The sequence below is a fragment of the Myotis lucifugus genome, unplaced genomic scaffold (genome assembly GCF_000147115.1).
Source record: "Myotis lucifugus unplaced genomic scaffold, Myoluc2.0 scaffold_548, whole genome shotgun sequence".
Classification (NCBI taxonomy): Eukaryota; Metazoa; Chordata; class Mammalia; order Chiroptera; family Vespertilionidae; genus Myotis; species Myotis lucifugus.
Window position 1 is genome coordinate 254466 of NW_005871596.1, and position 15118 is coordinate 269583.

At 40.6% G+C, this 15118-nt stretch overlaps 1 protein-coding gene across 6 annotated transcripts in view; it reads right to left on the reverse strand.

Moving 5' to 3' along the window:
• Positions 1–5614: 5614 nt before the first annotated feature.
• Positions 5615–15118, reverse strand: part of MTDH (metadherin) — a 59015-nt gene continuing 49511 nt past the window's right edge. For all 6 annotated transcript variants that reach the window (XM_014446529.2, XM_006104156.3, XM_006104157.3 and 3 more), the window contains 3 exons: positions 12701–12841; positions 10350–10506; positions 5615–9707 (listed from right to left, as the gene is read on the reverse strand). In XM_014446529.2, the coding sequence (XP_014302015.1) occupies positions 9637–9707; positions 10350–10506; positions 12701–12841 (369 nt within the window). In that variant the 3' untranslated portion in view covers positions 5615–9636. The remainder of the gene's footprint in view (positions 9708–10349; positions 10507–12700; positions 12842–15118) is intronic.

Below are 15118 nucleotides of genomic sequence, written 5' to 3' on the forward strand. Positions count from 1 at the left end.
ACTAACTCAGTATTTGCCCTGCTCTCCATCACCCAGGGCCAGGTCCCATGACAACCAAGGCCAGCCCTGTGCCCACAGCCTGCTGGGATTACTCCACCAGGCCCATCCTAGGCTGGCCTGTCCTGCAGAAAACACAGGAAGGGCCGTGACCTGTGCATGCCCCTTGCCCCTTCCTCTGCATCCTGACCAAGCCCGGTGCTTCTCCGCGTGGCCCTGGGTGGCATGGCTGCGCCCCCTCCTCTTGGGAACAGTAATACATTCCTCTTCCATGGCATTAGCTTCTCCATGCCATCGCTCAGCCCATTGTTTGTACATTAAGACCTGGGCACACAGACAAGGTGAGCCGGATCCCTGTAGCCTTCCCTGGCCCACACAACACTGCAGAGTGGGGCCATAGCCAGTCTCCTCCCACCACTGGTTCCAGAGGAGGCGAAGAGGGTGGGTGCTGTCCCAAAGAAATCAGGGTTCTGTCCTGGTCACCTCACGGCTCGCTCCCCTGGCACTTGACACTTCCGGGCTAGTGTTTATTTTATTGATTTTTTTACAGAGAGGAAGGGAGAGAGATAGAGAGCTAGAAACATCGATCAGCTGCCTCCTGCACACTCCCTACTGGGGCCCACCACTGGTTCCAGAGGAGGTGAAGAGGGTGGGTGTCGTCCCAAAGAAATCAGGGTTCTGTCCCGGTCACCTCCCCTGCCAAACCGGTTTCGGCTAGCGTTTATCTTCTTGTCACTCAGCTACCTGCTGCTTGTCGTCGCTCTAGGGGCACGTTGGTAAGATGAGAGGTGGGTCTGTCATGTTTTCTTGGTGACTGTGGCATCCCTGCCCCTAACACGATGCCTCGAACATCGCAGGTACTCAGGACTGCAGAAGGGGTGCGGCTTGTCCACTATGAGGAACAGAGACACGTCTGCCTTGTTAGTGAAGCTGCCTTCTTTATTAAACGGGCAACACACTTGACCTGGATTTGTACTTATGTAGCCATTGAACAATACTTTTCTGAGCCTCTAATCAGGCTCGGTACTAGTTCTAGGTGCCAGAGACGGTGCTGGGCTGAGAGACATGGTCTTTCACTGGGTTCATAATAAATTCCTGGCAGCAGATCTAAGCCTGGCTGGGCTCACCTTGCTTTTTCCTCCAGACGAGTTTAATCCCAGGCTTTTTACAGTAAGTGTTTAATAAATCTCAGCTGAGCCTCTGGTTGAAACAAGGGCAGACTGGGGATTTTAAATATCCTCATTATCAACCCAATTTCCTCTTTAGAGATGCTACGTGTCACGCTTCCCTTTTAAGTTTTATAGCCCCCAAGAAGTGAAGGATTGAATAATCAGGGCTGGATATAAATTCTAACTCCCTTTCCTGGAATCTTTGCAACACTGTACTGTCTTCCTTTGAACGTTGGATATTGCAGAAAGGTATGCAGAATAGCTTTTTGGCGTGAGCTGAGTTACCAAGCACCATGCAGCTTTCCTGGCCCCAGGACCTTAGATGTAAGGTCTGGTGTGGCGTGAAAGCCCCCAGCTGCCATCCTCTCTGTACAGATTTCCCAAAGACATTCTCCCTCCGCCTGCTGGCTGAGAAAATAGTTCACTTCCAAGTAATGACTCACTTTGTAATGGGTGCCCAGGTCTTAATTTATAAAGGAGGCTGCATGGTGACATGGAGAGGCTAAAGCCATTGGAAGATTTTGTTACTTGCAGTTCCATTTATTTAAAACCTTATCTATAGAGGGAAGGCGGGGGAGGGTGGGTGGGAAGAGATCAACCAAAGACCTTGGATGCATATATGTGTGCCCATGGACAGACAATATAGGGTGCTGAAGGCCTGGGGGAGGGGCGGGGGCGGGCTGAAGGGGGTTAATGGGGGAAAATGGGGACATATGTAATACTTTCAACAATAAAGAATTATTTAAAAATAATAATAAAAACTTATCTATGCCTGGCCGGTGTGCCTCAGTGGTTGAGTGTCAACCTATGAACCAGCAGGTCATGGTTCAATTCCTGGTCAGGGCACATGCCTGGTTGCGGGGGCTCGATCCCCAATAGGGTGTGTGCAAGAGGCAGCTGATCAATGATTCTCTCTCATCATTGATGGTTCTCTCTCTCCCTCTCCCTTCCCCTCTGAAATCAATAAGAAGATATAAAAATAAATAAGTAAATAAAACATCTGTTCACTGCCTTTCTTGTTGTTGTTTTTTTAATATATTTTATTGGAAGGGAGAGGGATAGAGAGTTAGAAACATAGATGAGAAACATTGATCGGTTGCCTCCTGCACACCCCCTACTGGGGATGTGCCCGCAACCAAGGCACATACCCTTGAATGGAATCGAACCTGGGGCGTCCACAGGCCGACGCTCTATCCACTGAGCCAAACCGGTTAGGGCAGCGGTTCTCAACCTGTGGGTCGTGACCCCTTTGGGGGTCGAACGACCCTTTCACAGGGGTCACCTAAGACCATCGGAAAACACATATATAATTACATATTGTTTTTGTGATTAATCACTATGCTTTAATTATGTTCAATTTTTAACAATGAAAATACATCCTGCATACCAGATATTTACATTATGATTCATAACAGTAGCAAAATTACAGTTATGAAGTAGCAACGAAAATAACTTTATGGTTGGGGGTCACCACAACACGAGGAACTGTATTAAAGGGTCGCGGCATTAGAAAGGTTGAGAACCACTGGGTTAGGGCATGCCTTTCTTGTTTTTAAATTGAATTTATTGGGGTGACATTGGCTGATAAAATCACACAAGTTTCAGGTGTACAATTCTACAACACATCACCTGTATATTGTGTGTTTACCACCACAAGTCACTGAACTAAAACACTACCTAAGTTGTATACAAAATTCCTATGCAAATAGGAAGCTATTTCTGGGTCCTTACACTGTTCTCTGGACCTATTTGACTGTCCTTTTGTTGATAACTTGTTGTATGGGTGTAGAGGAAGGACACTAGTTAGGTTTCGGCTGCTCCGTAATTGAATTTTGAATATCCTATCTGTTTGGCGTTCCCCACATGGCCAAAGTTCAACCTGCAGTAACCCCTTGCTTCGGACAGACATGGATTTGACTTGCTTCTGCCAAACACCAACAAAGAAAGGAGTGAGGTCATCGGAAGCCTGAGCAGAGCCAGTGCGGACGCTGGTGGGGAGCTCCTGGGGCAGAGGCAGCAGGGGCGGAGCCGGCGGGCAGTCCTCCTGGCAGGAGCCTGTGGGTGGATGGTTTTGGCTCGAGCAGCTTCTGAATGTGGCTGGGTGGCTAACACCCTATTCTGGGGTGGGAGTAAGGACCTGCACCTCTGGTGCCTCCAGATTCCCTTCCAGTTTAAACTAGCCAAAGGGTTTCACAACTACTGGTAAGAATCCTGACAGGTAACAAGCAATTTCATATTTTATCTGATACCGGTGTTATTTTTTTAAATATATTTTTATTGATATCAGAAAGGAAGGGAGAGAAAGATAGAAACACCAATGATGAGAGAGAAATCATTGATCAGCTGCCTCCTGCACGTCCTCTACTGGGGATTGAGCCCGCAACCCCGGCATGTGCCCTTGACCGGAATTGAACCGGGGGACCCTTTAGTCTGCAGGCAGACGCTCTGTCCACTGAGCCAAACCGGCGAGGGCCTGATATCTGGTATTCTTAAGGCTAGTCCCCACCCATCTCCTGCTGCTGCCCACTACTTTTTCTTACCTGATTTTTTCCAAATACTTTGCTTTCATAATCTGTGAGGTACTTTAAAAAAAAAATCTATTGCTTTCTAATTAAAACTGAACTCAATTTGTATGTTAACTTAGGGAAGATTGGTATTTTGTTTTCCAAACAAAGAATGCGGCAGTTTTTCATGTCATATTGGTTTCTGTCCTTCAGTAAGACTTCACAGTTTTCACATGGTCTTGTCATTCTTGAAAATTTATTTCTAGATATGATAGATTTCATTGTGATGTAATCGGAATTTCCCCCCACTCCACCAACCCCCCAATTTCTCTTTTTGGGTGCTTATTCCAATTCAGAAAGCTCTTCGAGTTGTTTTATAAAATATATATCTTTTATTGATTTCAGAGAGGAAGGGAGAGGGAAAGATAGAAACATCAAGGATGAGAATCATTGACTGGCTGCCTCCTGCACGCCCCCCATTGGGGATCAAGCCTGCAACCCGGGCAAGTGCCCTGACAGGGAATCAAACCTCCTGGTTTATAGGTTGACGCTCAGCCACTGAGCCATGCCGGCTGGCCTCTTTTGTTTTTTTGAGTATCAGCCACTCCAGTGTATTCTCTTCCCTGTGCTGGCAGCATTCTAGCTTGTACACAATCAGGAAAAAAAATTTTTGTTATACTAATTTTTCAATGTTCGTGTTAATCCCTCTTGTGGAGGAGAGACTTCCATTAAGTGACCACTGCAGGACCCTGGAGATGGATCCTAGCCGGAACCAAGATTGCTTCCCACACAGCCCGAGCCTGACTGTGGGAACCCTCCCCCCAACGCCCACGCTGGTTCCTGGCGCAGGCCTTTGCCCAGATCTCAGCCAGTGTGTCAGGTATTTCCCCTTATCTGGGCTGGGTCAAGCACCAGGACCCTATCTATCTTGCCTATTCTATAGAATTCTTTAGCGTCTGCCATGTGCCTTGTATGTAAGTTCCTTTAATAAACTCCTGATATAATTAATGATGGAGTTGTCAGCCCCTTTCTTTGTTCTTTAGGCCCTGGGAAATTTTCCCAACACACCTCTAAGACAATGCTGGCTAGCAGGTAACCCTGCCTTGATATGATTTTAATCAGATGACTTTAGTATTTCACTTAAAGTTTAAAAAAAAAAATCTAAGATTTGGATGACTGAATTTTTAAAAAACTTACTTAGCAGTGACATGATCACCTTTTCTGTTTTAATTTTGTGATAAAATGTTAACAGAGTTTCTGATACGGGCTGACACTTGCACCTTTTGATAATTTCCTGGATTTTATTTGCTAACGACAGAAATGCCTCCTTCCCTTGTTCCAGTCTCAGGCAGGTTTTCTTCCATCTTTCATTGTTGTGATCATTTCACTTTTGTTAAGAAATGGGACTAGTAGCAACTTTTCCTGGTAATCCCATATATGTATTTACTTACAGAAGATTTAGAAGAGAAATAGATCACCCATACTTCCCCCATCTTGAGTGACTAACAGCTGTCTTGCCATGACCCCCCTTGTGGCATTTGTCAGGAGGTCTGCAGACTCTCAACAAACTTCACGAGGAACCTGCCCCGAAGCAGGGTACTTGCTGCTCTTCTGCCTCGTCATCCTCCTTCCCCATGGAAAGGCTGCCCTGTGCACCACACGACTCTGGGGCACAATCCACGTGCATTCGTCTTCCCCAAGTAGCACCATTTCCCAAAACGTCAGTCTGACTTGAGGAGGGGCACCAGGGAGGCTGCCCACGAGGAGGCTACATGTCACTGGAGACCCTTAGCCAGTTCCGGCACCAAGAGGGACCTGGACAAGCTGGGGCATTGAGAGCTATTTTCATCCCTGGATTTCCCTTTTGGATCCTGCTACCAAACAACAAAAGCCAAGTTCACCCCCAATATCCCACTGGTAATGTTCTATTTCTTAAGCAGAATGGTGGTTTTAGGTGTTCATTTTATTATGCTTTATAATTTATATACATGTTACATATATTCATTTTAAAGGTTTTGATACAATAAATAAAAAAGGAAAGCACACATATACAAATAAGAATGCCATTATGATGGGGATGACCTTGAATTTGCTTTTTTCTTCAAATTAGCCTGTTCATAAACCTCAATACTGTAATGATTAGTCAACAAACATTTACAATGCACCTCATATACCTGTCTTGATACTAGGGTTAGAAATTACTCTCCTGTTAAATTATTTAGAAAATAGTAATGCCTTTTTAAAAGATTACTTTAAAGATTATTTTACACGCCAGTTTCAATAATTCTTGAAACTAGTTACACTCTCATACTTGCAGTATATGTGTGATAGGCTACTTCTTTCAGCTTTTCTCTGAAATTTAAAGCTTTCAATGAGCAGAAGAAATTTCTCCCAGAACATACTACATATAAATTATTAGCTGCTTCTTAAAGCAGCATCTAAGAGATGTCAAACTTTCCACTCAGTTGGATAAGCTAAAACCTGATCTTAAAAATGATGCTTGGGTACAACCTACCTAGTGTATGTCAATCCTTAGACAGAGACAACTAGCTGTGCCTCACACCCAATTCTCCGCTGCTTCCTCAGTAATGGATCCTGAAATGTTCATTTGGCCAATGACAACACAGAATAAAGACTCTTTTCCATCCCTCTTGGTAGCTAGGAATCACGTGATTAAGTTCATGTTGATAAGCCTATGTGATGTGAATGATTTGTAAGACCTGTTCTTAAAGGGGGCAGAGATGCTGATAGGACATTTCCAGCTGCTACAACTCTGCAGCCCTGAGCCAGACTTTCCATTCGAGAGAAATAAACTATCTTATTTAAGTTGTTATTGTTGGGGGACACGGCCAAGCTAACACATGCCAAATGAGAGTCAACTCCTTAACCTCAAAGGTTGATACGACTGATGGACATTCTAAGAGGTGCTTAACTCCAAATATTTGACTGGTAAAACCTGCAAGTGCACCTATGGTTTTAGACAGAAACATCCAGAACATCAAAAAGTAATTGATTTTATACTAGCTTAAGATGCAAAATGACTGAGAAGTCCCTCCCCATAAGAGATCTAGAATGAGCAATTTAAACAAAACAAAAATGGCTTTATTTACAATACTCAATGCATTTTACAAATAACATATTTGCATTCCCTAAGTCTTTTGGAAAATAATTCCAGTTTGTGCAATGAGTTTACAGGAAAGACTTAAGACATGTATTAGACATCTTAAACCCAATTTCTAAGTTTTGAAAGACCTTATATTAATAGAGGACAGTTTTTAATGAAGAAAAACTAAACTCTGTAGTTAAATATTGCCCTTCAATATTTTTTAACCAAATACAAACTGGACTAGTCTATGAAATAATACCATTAGATTTGAATGTATTATTTTCACTGTCCCCCCCAACAGAATGCATGCACAAAGTAAACATGGTAAATTACATTAATGATGTTTTATTTTAATACTTTTTGGACTCTCTCAACTGTTTCACTTAGTCCAGAGTATAGTTAGATGAGGTTTCCGCCTGGGAAAACCCTAAACCACTACTCCCTGGTCCAGAACAGGGAGGAATTTTCAGTGTGCGGAGACAGAAGGAATTAGGACGATTTTGAAGTAGTTTCTTCAGGAGCCTTAATTGCTCCTCAGAACAAGGTGCCCTCCAGGCCAGAGGGATCAGTCATCTCCCTCCTGACAGTTTGGGGAGCAACTAATCCAAGATCCAGGGGACAATCGGCTCCTCTCTCTCCCCCTCCTCCCTGAATCACTACTTGATTTTTTGCTTTCTGAGTTGATGATGGGGAACAGTTCCTGCGTTCAGATTCGAGAAACTCCTTTCATGTCACATAAAGACTTCTGGGACAGGTAAAGAACAAGCAAGAATAATACTGTAATTGTGCAGGAGTTTGCACCTCATGCATGTGAACGAGAATAAACTTACTTTTCCACCTCCACACTTCATTTCTCCTTAAAAGACAGTGTCTTTGACACCTGGCATAAATGGTTGACTGGGAGATACTAAACTGGAGAAACAAAGTCCAACACTTGACATAGCCAACAAAATTCTAGGATAAAGAAATGGTGAGGTAGAGTTGAGAGAGTTCAATTAAGTTTTTTGAGCACACATCTTTTGGCACATCCTAAAATTAGACACCCTACTGAATGCTCCTTTGTCAGACCTTTACAAAGTGCTGGCAACATAGGAATCCTTAGATCTACTTAGGAATCATCTATGTGAAAAGCTAACAGAATAAAGTCATTTGAAGAAATCTATTCCTCGCACGTTAGCATATTTATCCCAATACTGAAGCAAATAAAAACAATGCTATCCATTTGCTGAATTTATTTAAAACAAATCAATTTAGAAATATCATAAACAAAACTTCTGACATGTAAACATACTGCCGTGTTCCTGAAACAGATGTTAACACCCGATAAGGGTTAATAATCGTGTGTTAGGAAAGCTGTCCATTAATAAGGCCAGTCTTCAGCAAAACTAAAACCATTTTGTTTCTTTAGCTTTCCTAGACTGACAATGCAATACTATCAAATCACAATCAAAGAGAATAAAGACACGCTGGATGGATAGATCAGTACCATTGGTTACAGCTAAACAGTTTCATTCTTGGCGCCACATAAAAACAATTAAGCCAATCACATCAAATAAATCATGGCTTTTTTCTTTATCACAATTCACTAAGTGATGTTAATTATGGTCCTTGTCAAACACGTTTGGTAAAGGCTATTTACAGTGTACATGGCTGAGCATGCACTATTTATAGTTACAAAGATACCTGCCAGTTTATCACAATAGAATTACACAGTGCCTGAAATGGTGAAACAGCTTCCCACAGCATTTAAATTAATAGTTTCAAGCAGGAAACATTCCTTATTTGACCATGATTGCAATAATTACAGGAAAAATCTTATAAAAACACGAATCCCCTTCAAGAAATTGATGCATATTCTACGCACTACAGGTTAAGGCAGTAAAAAATGTATTCCTGATAACTGGAGGTCTTGACAATGTCAATTAAAGCTGTCTGACTCTAGGTTTCCATTCTCCATCATATACTCAAAGTTCTGTCTGTAGAACTAGTTTGTAAAGATTTCATTTTTATAGTCAAAAAGTGTTAGTAATGAAGAGATGACACTGGAAAAAATTGCTAGGGAAAGGAAAAATGTAAGTTACATTTTGCTTGAAAGTTTTCAAATCATAAACAAGAGCATTATTTATGAGTCTCATCTTTGAAAGTATAAAACAAAGACATACAGTTTACCATTCTTAATTTAAAATATATTGTACTTTGAACAATTCAAGTAATGTAAGACTATCAAAAATAAGTTCGTAAGCCATGTGTCAACTGCATTTTCAATTAAGAACTTTTTAAAAATTGTAAACTAAACCATGACAGTTTAGTTAAATAAATGATAAATGACTTTTTATTTGCACTTGTGATTCCTTTAATACAAATTGCTACCAACAAATATGTAAAGATATGGCAGATTATGCATTTGATCAAAGCACTTTGATTTAAGCATAAAACAGATTCGAATGGTGTAAGTTCCGTGCATAAGGTCCGAGAAGTTGCCTACGAATTTGTAGGTAACCCTCTCTCTAATCAGAATCCTTTATTCCTCAGTTGCAGAAGAAATAGGGCACAATCTGTTGTAAACAGGGCACTGTTGTAAAACCAGGATAATATTCTTGAATTAAGAACGTTCTCATTAAATTGAAAAGACTTTCCCAAGTGTCTTCCAGCAATGTAGTATATATATTCTGCTGACCTCTTAATTTCATAAATTAACTTTCCTTTGATTCCATTTTTATGGTGGTTGTGTTCACAGTTTTGTCTTAAAAATTGGTTTAAATTTATATAAAACTCTGTACATGTTCACAAATTATTGCATAAACAGCATAATCTTCAAGACAGTGTCTGCAAACACATGTCCTATTCAGGAAAAGAAAATTCACGTTTCCCGCCTGGCTTTTTTCTTCTTTTTTATTTGTTTTGGAGATTCCCAGCTAGTTTCAGACTTGGCTGAAAGAGAAAATAAAACAAAAATTAAAACAAAACAAAAAAACAGGAGAGAGAAAAGTTAGGAGGATAGTAAATACTGTTATGTTTCAAAAATATAAAAGTAGCTCCAATGAAAACATGCTTTGAAAGCCACTAAGAATGCCTTAGATTTTATGTTTAAGTTTTCAAGTTCTAGTTACATGTTTTAGGTTATTCTATGTCTGCCTTCCTCTTTTTCTTTCAATTTCAATGTATTATTTGGTTTAACCATATGAATGACATTTTTTTTTTTTTTAACCAGTTTTGATCTAGAAGAATGATGAACAACCTGCAATTTCAAGAACGTGTGCACCCTCTGCCCTGGCCAGTGTAGCTCAGTTGGTTGGGCATCGTCCTGTGCACTGAAAGGTTGCTGGTTCAACTCCCAGTCAGGGCACATGCCCAGGTTTCAGGCTCGATCCCCAGTAGGAGCTAGGCAGGAGGCAGTCAATGATATTCCTCTCACACATCGATCATTGACGTTTCTCTCTCTTTTCCTCTCCCTACAAAAAAAAATCAACTAAAAACTACGATCAGAAGTCTAAATATCTTAGGCTTTTAAGATAGTAACACTTATAAACAGTACAGAGAGCACACTAAAGAACCAAAAATGAGATGACTTACTTTGTGAAGGAGGCACACTATTTTGCTTAGTATTTGACTTGGATTTATCTGACTCTTGTAGCATCGGTGGCACTTGGGAAGAGCTCTTGTCAGAATCACTTTTTGATAAAATAACAGATGGCTCGGTAGAAACAGCAGGTGGAAGAGTCTTGATAGGCTATTTTGGAATACAATTATTTTAAGTTTTTTGTACGAAATTTCAAAGAAAATTAAATATAATAAGAGGCTGTTTAGCAGCAACTAAATACAAAAATGGTTTTCAGAAGCACAACTCATGCCTGCCCTCTAGTGACAAAACTGAATATATCTTTACCTACAAATACAGGTTGAGATAAAAATGAAGATTTGAAATTACAAGATGTTTACTGAATCTCAAATAGGAGTAAATAATTTTCATTAACTTTTAAATTGCATGATTTTATATTTGTTAGCAATTCAATGGTTCTGTCCACTTCCCACCAACTCAACTCAAAACCTTTTCATGTGAAAGACAAAAAGAAAATCGCTAATTTCAGAACTACCAGTAGGCGATATCCCCCTTTCTCCTTTTCAAGAGATAGGTGTATCTCAAACAGCAGCAGCAATAGCTTCAGTTTCTTACCTAAGGAAATAGATGACCTCAAGCAAAAGCTGACTATGGCTATTAGTTCTGCCAATTAAAGCAACTTAAACTCAGGTCCAAATCTTCCAAGTTTTATCCAGTTTAGTGGTGATATAATGCCTAGGGCCTAGACTCTTGAGCCTTGCTTCTCCTCTTCAACCCATGAGCAGAAAGGAGTTAAAATGATTTGCCTCCCTGAAGTCAGTGAACTGTCAAAACCAGGTAATAGAATCTCCAATATCTGGAGTTCCCTGAGGCTTTAACAGATGAGTAAGAGATCATCTCACCCTTTAGCTTTACCTGTGATTATTTTGAATACCAGAGGCCTGGTGCACGAAATTTGTGCACCGGGGGTGGGGGTGGGTTGTATGTGTGTGTGTCCCTCAGCCTGGCCTGCACCCTCTCCAATTTGGGATCTCTCTCACGATCTGGGACCGCTGGCTCCTAATGGCTCACCTGTCTGCCTGCCTGATCACCCCTAACCGCCTCTGCCTGCCAGCCTATTTGCTCCTAACTGCCTCTGCCTCTGCAGCTTTGTCCAGAATGACGTCCAGAAGGTCGTTCGGTCTAATTAGCATATTACGCTTTTATTAGTATAGATAGAAACCAGGGTAAGTAATGTTTCTCCTGCCCTTTGTGCTTTCAGGCTTCTTGGGTTCAAGAAAGCACCAAGGAAAAGGAAACAAAAGGAGGGAGCTGTGTGTGCCCAGATAACTGCTGGGGTTCTTCCTATTTCAGAGATCTGAAGCAGCATTATGGTTCCGTTCAACTTTCTTAAGGTTCCCTGTATTTATTTCATACCCAATGGTTTCACTACTTACTTTTAATCTCCTTTCCTCCTCTGTTCTCTCACTTATCTACATTAATATTCTTTACAAGATGGCTTCTGAAAATAATTTAAGCAAAACATCAGAATGTCAAATGACCCTTTGTAGCCCTATTAAACCTACAAATGTGTTGAGATTGCATCCTTTTATCTCCAAGTACTCTCAGGGAAATAAAAGCACCCAATTCAAATAGGAAGAATGGTTTGTGTTTTAGAACAAGACAGTTATGAATTCTCTCTCTTAGTGGTAATCCCGGTTCTTGTCTAAAGCTGTTTCGTTAAGCAAGTAAACTCCACAAAGGCAGAGATTAGCTTTTGTTTCCTTTGTTCTCGGATGTATCCCCAGAATCTAAAACAGTGTGTGGCATATGGTACCCAATATATTTTTTTTAATGAGTAAATAAATGAACCATTCAACTCCAGTAGAATTTAATATATTTCAACATGATGCAATTCACCTAAATATAAATCAGTCTGTGTCAGTGACTTAGACCTTTTGTAAAATGGTGCCTTCTGACACATCAAAAATTTCCACAAAAGGCACATGTTTTAAGAACGTTACCAAATTTAATAAATGCTCCATTTTGAGAGGTTGGACCATAATCATATTATGTGCATGCTTTGGAAAAGCAACCAGTCACATTTTCTCTAAGCTATCTCTTGATCCCTGTGTGCCTAGATAGTTAATAGGAGAAAATACACACTAGCAGTTCTGATTTTGCCATTGATAGCTATGTGACTTTGGACAAGTTTACTCAACTTCTCTAACCTCATTTACAAAATGGGTCTTACCTTCTTGTGATTTTGTGAGGAATAAATTATTTTGAGCATTTTAAATACTTAGCACAATACTTTAATAAAATATTTATTATAATATAATTCTCAAGTCATTAAAATTTTACTTCTTAAATATCAAAAAATCACCTGGCTATTTTTGATGAGTGTTTCTGCTGGATCACTAGTGCTTATGGTTTTCGAAGAAAAAGCTTTTTCCTGTTTTGGACGGACTTTAGAGGTATTCACTGGAGGCTCTTCTCTAATCTCTTTTTCTAATTCTTCTGGGTCCTAGAGAGAAAAGTAGTCTATTAGATTATATAAATCACCCATTTTTACTATTTAAAATCTATTTGGTTTGTTGTACTAATGTCCAGAAGATATTCCAAAAAATAACTTTAGTTCAGAAACTGTTCATACAGCTTAAAGGAGCATATAAAAAACAATTATTCAAAAGTTTAAGTTAAGCAAGTAGCTTTGAAAGTATGTATGTTACGATTTGCAATCTGTACAAAGTTAGTGAGAAGACATGTTTGTTCTATGCTAAGCTGAACTCAACAGTAAAAAACCCACCAACCACATACCATAAACTAAATAGAATTTTACTGAAAAAGAACAAATTTAAAAATGTATTCATTTATAGGTAGGATCATGTGCTATATACTTCATACAGAACCTCATGGATACCACATTTAAACAATAAAGAAACTAAAATTTGAAGAAAAGTCTGACTCTAAAACTGTTATGTACTTACTAGAGGCGCATCGGTGGAGTCCCTCAGCCTGAGCTGCGCCCTCTTGCAATCTGGGACCCTTTGGGCCGGTTTCAGCCCGATCCCCGCAGGTCAGGCTGAGGGGACCCACCTATGCATGAATCCGTGCACCGGGCCTCTAGTAGGCATATAAGATCTTTGGTTAATCTCTTCCCGTCCTCTCCCTCCACCCTTCCCTCTGAGATTCATCAGTCTGTTCCATGTTTCCATGCCTGTGTGTTGAGCATCTGCCCCCTGGTGGTCAGTGCGCATCATAGCTACCAGTCCAACAGTTGCTTAGGCATGCACACACACACACACACACACACACACACACACACACACACACACACATTGATTTCAGAGAGGAAGGGAGAGGGAGAGAGAGAGAAACATCAATGATGAGAGAATCATTGATCGGCTGCCTCCTACATGCCCTCCCCACTGGAGATTGAGCCTGCAACCTGGGCATGTGCCCTGACCAGGAATCAAACCGTGACCTCCTGGTTCATAGGTTGATGCTCAAGCACTAAGCCATGCTGGCCGGGCTTCACTGTATTTAAAAAAACAGATCAAACTTTTTAAAAAAGGAATATCATCAAAATACCAAAGAACTTTCACAATGACCTTTTCTAATAAGTTGAAATTTACAAATACATTAATCTCTCAAAATTTCTTTTAAAAGGAACTCACCTAATCTACAAGCCCAGGAAGGCCATAATTAACACACAAATCCAGACAAAGTTGGCTAAATGGATTTCATGTGGTACTGCTAACAAAGGATAGTTGTCAATAACATTTCACATCAGTTAGCTTAGCAAACAGAAAAAACTATCAACTTTTAGATTTTTATATCCATTGATCTTAGTCACATTAGACATATTGCCCACCAATTACTACTACAGAGAAAAAACTAATAGTGATAATAAATTGGTATCATTTATGAAGGGTTGTGTTTCCCTCAACAAAAAAGCACTAAACACATATTTCCTTAAAAAGTCATGCAGAAAAAAAAAAGTCATGCAGCAACTTTCCCCAAAATAGAATAGGAAAATTATTTGTAGGCTATCCTCTAAGAGTTTTGGCTACCTCCTACATTTAGATGAATGAAAACAATTATTTAGCATAGTTGTAAATAAGAAATGAGATTTTCATATATTGTAATGTAATGGTGATATGCTGCTTTCAAAAATAAATCCAGCCCTTGCCTGTTTGGCTCAGTGGATAGAGCGTTGGCCTGCCCAGCCATGTACAAGGTTCGATTCCAGTCAAGGACATGTACCTTGGTTGCAGGCTCCTCCCCTACCCGGGCCCTGGTCAGGGCACGTGTAGGAGGCAACCCATCGATGTGTTTCTCTCTCTTTTTTTTTTTTTTTTAAATATATTTTATTGATTTTTTACAGAGAGGAAGGGAGAGAGATAGAGAGTTAGAAACATCGATGAGAGAGAAACATCGATCAGCCGCCTCCTGCACATTTCCTACTGGGGATGTGCCTGCAACCCAGGTACATGCCCTTGTCCGGAGTCGAACCTGGGACCCTTCAGTCCGCAGGCCGACGCTCTATCCACTGAGCCAAACTGGTTTCGGCAGGATGTGTTTCTCTTACATCAGTGTTTCTCTCTGTCTTTCCCTCTTCCTTCCACTCTCTCTAAAAATCAATGGAAAAATATCCTCAGGTGAGGATTAAAGTAAAAATTAAAAAAATCCATGTAGCCCGTGTGGCTCAGTGGTTGAGCATCAACCCATGAACCAAGAGGTTACCGGTTTAATTCCTGGTTAGGGCACATAGCTGGGTTGTTTCTATCTCTCTATCCCT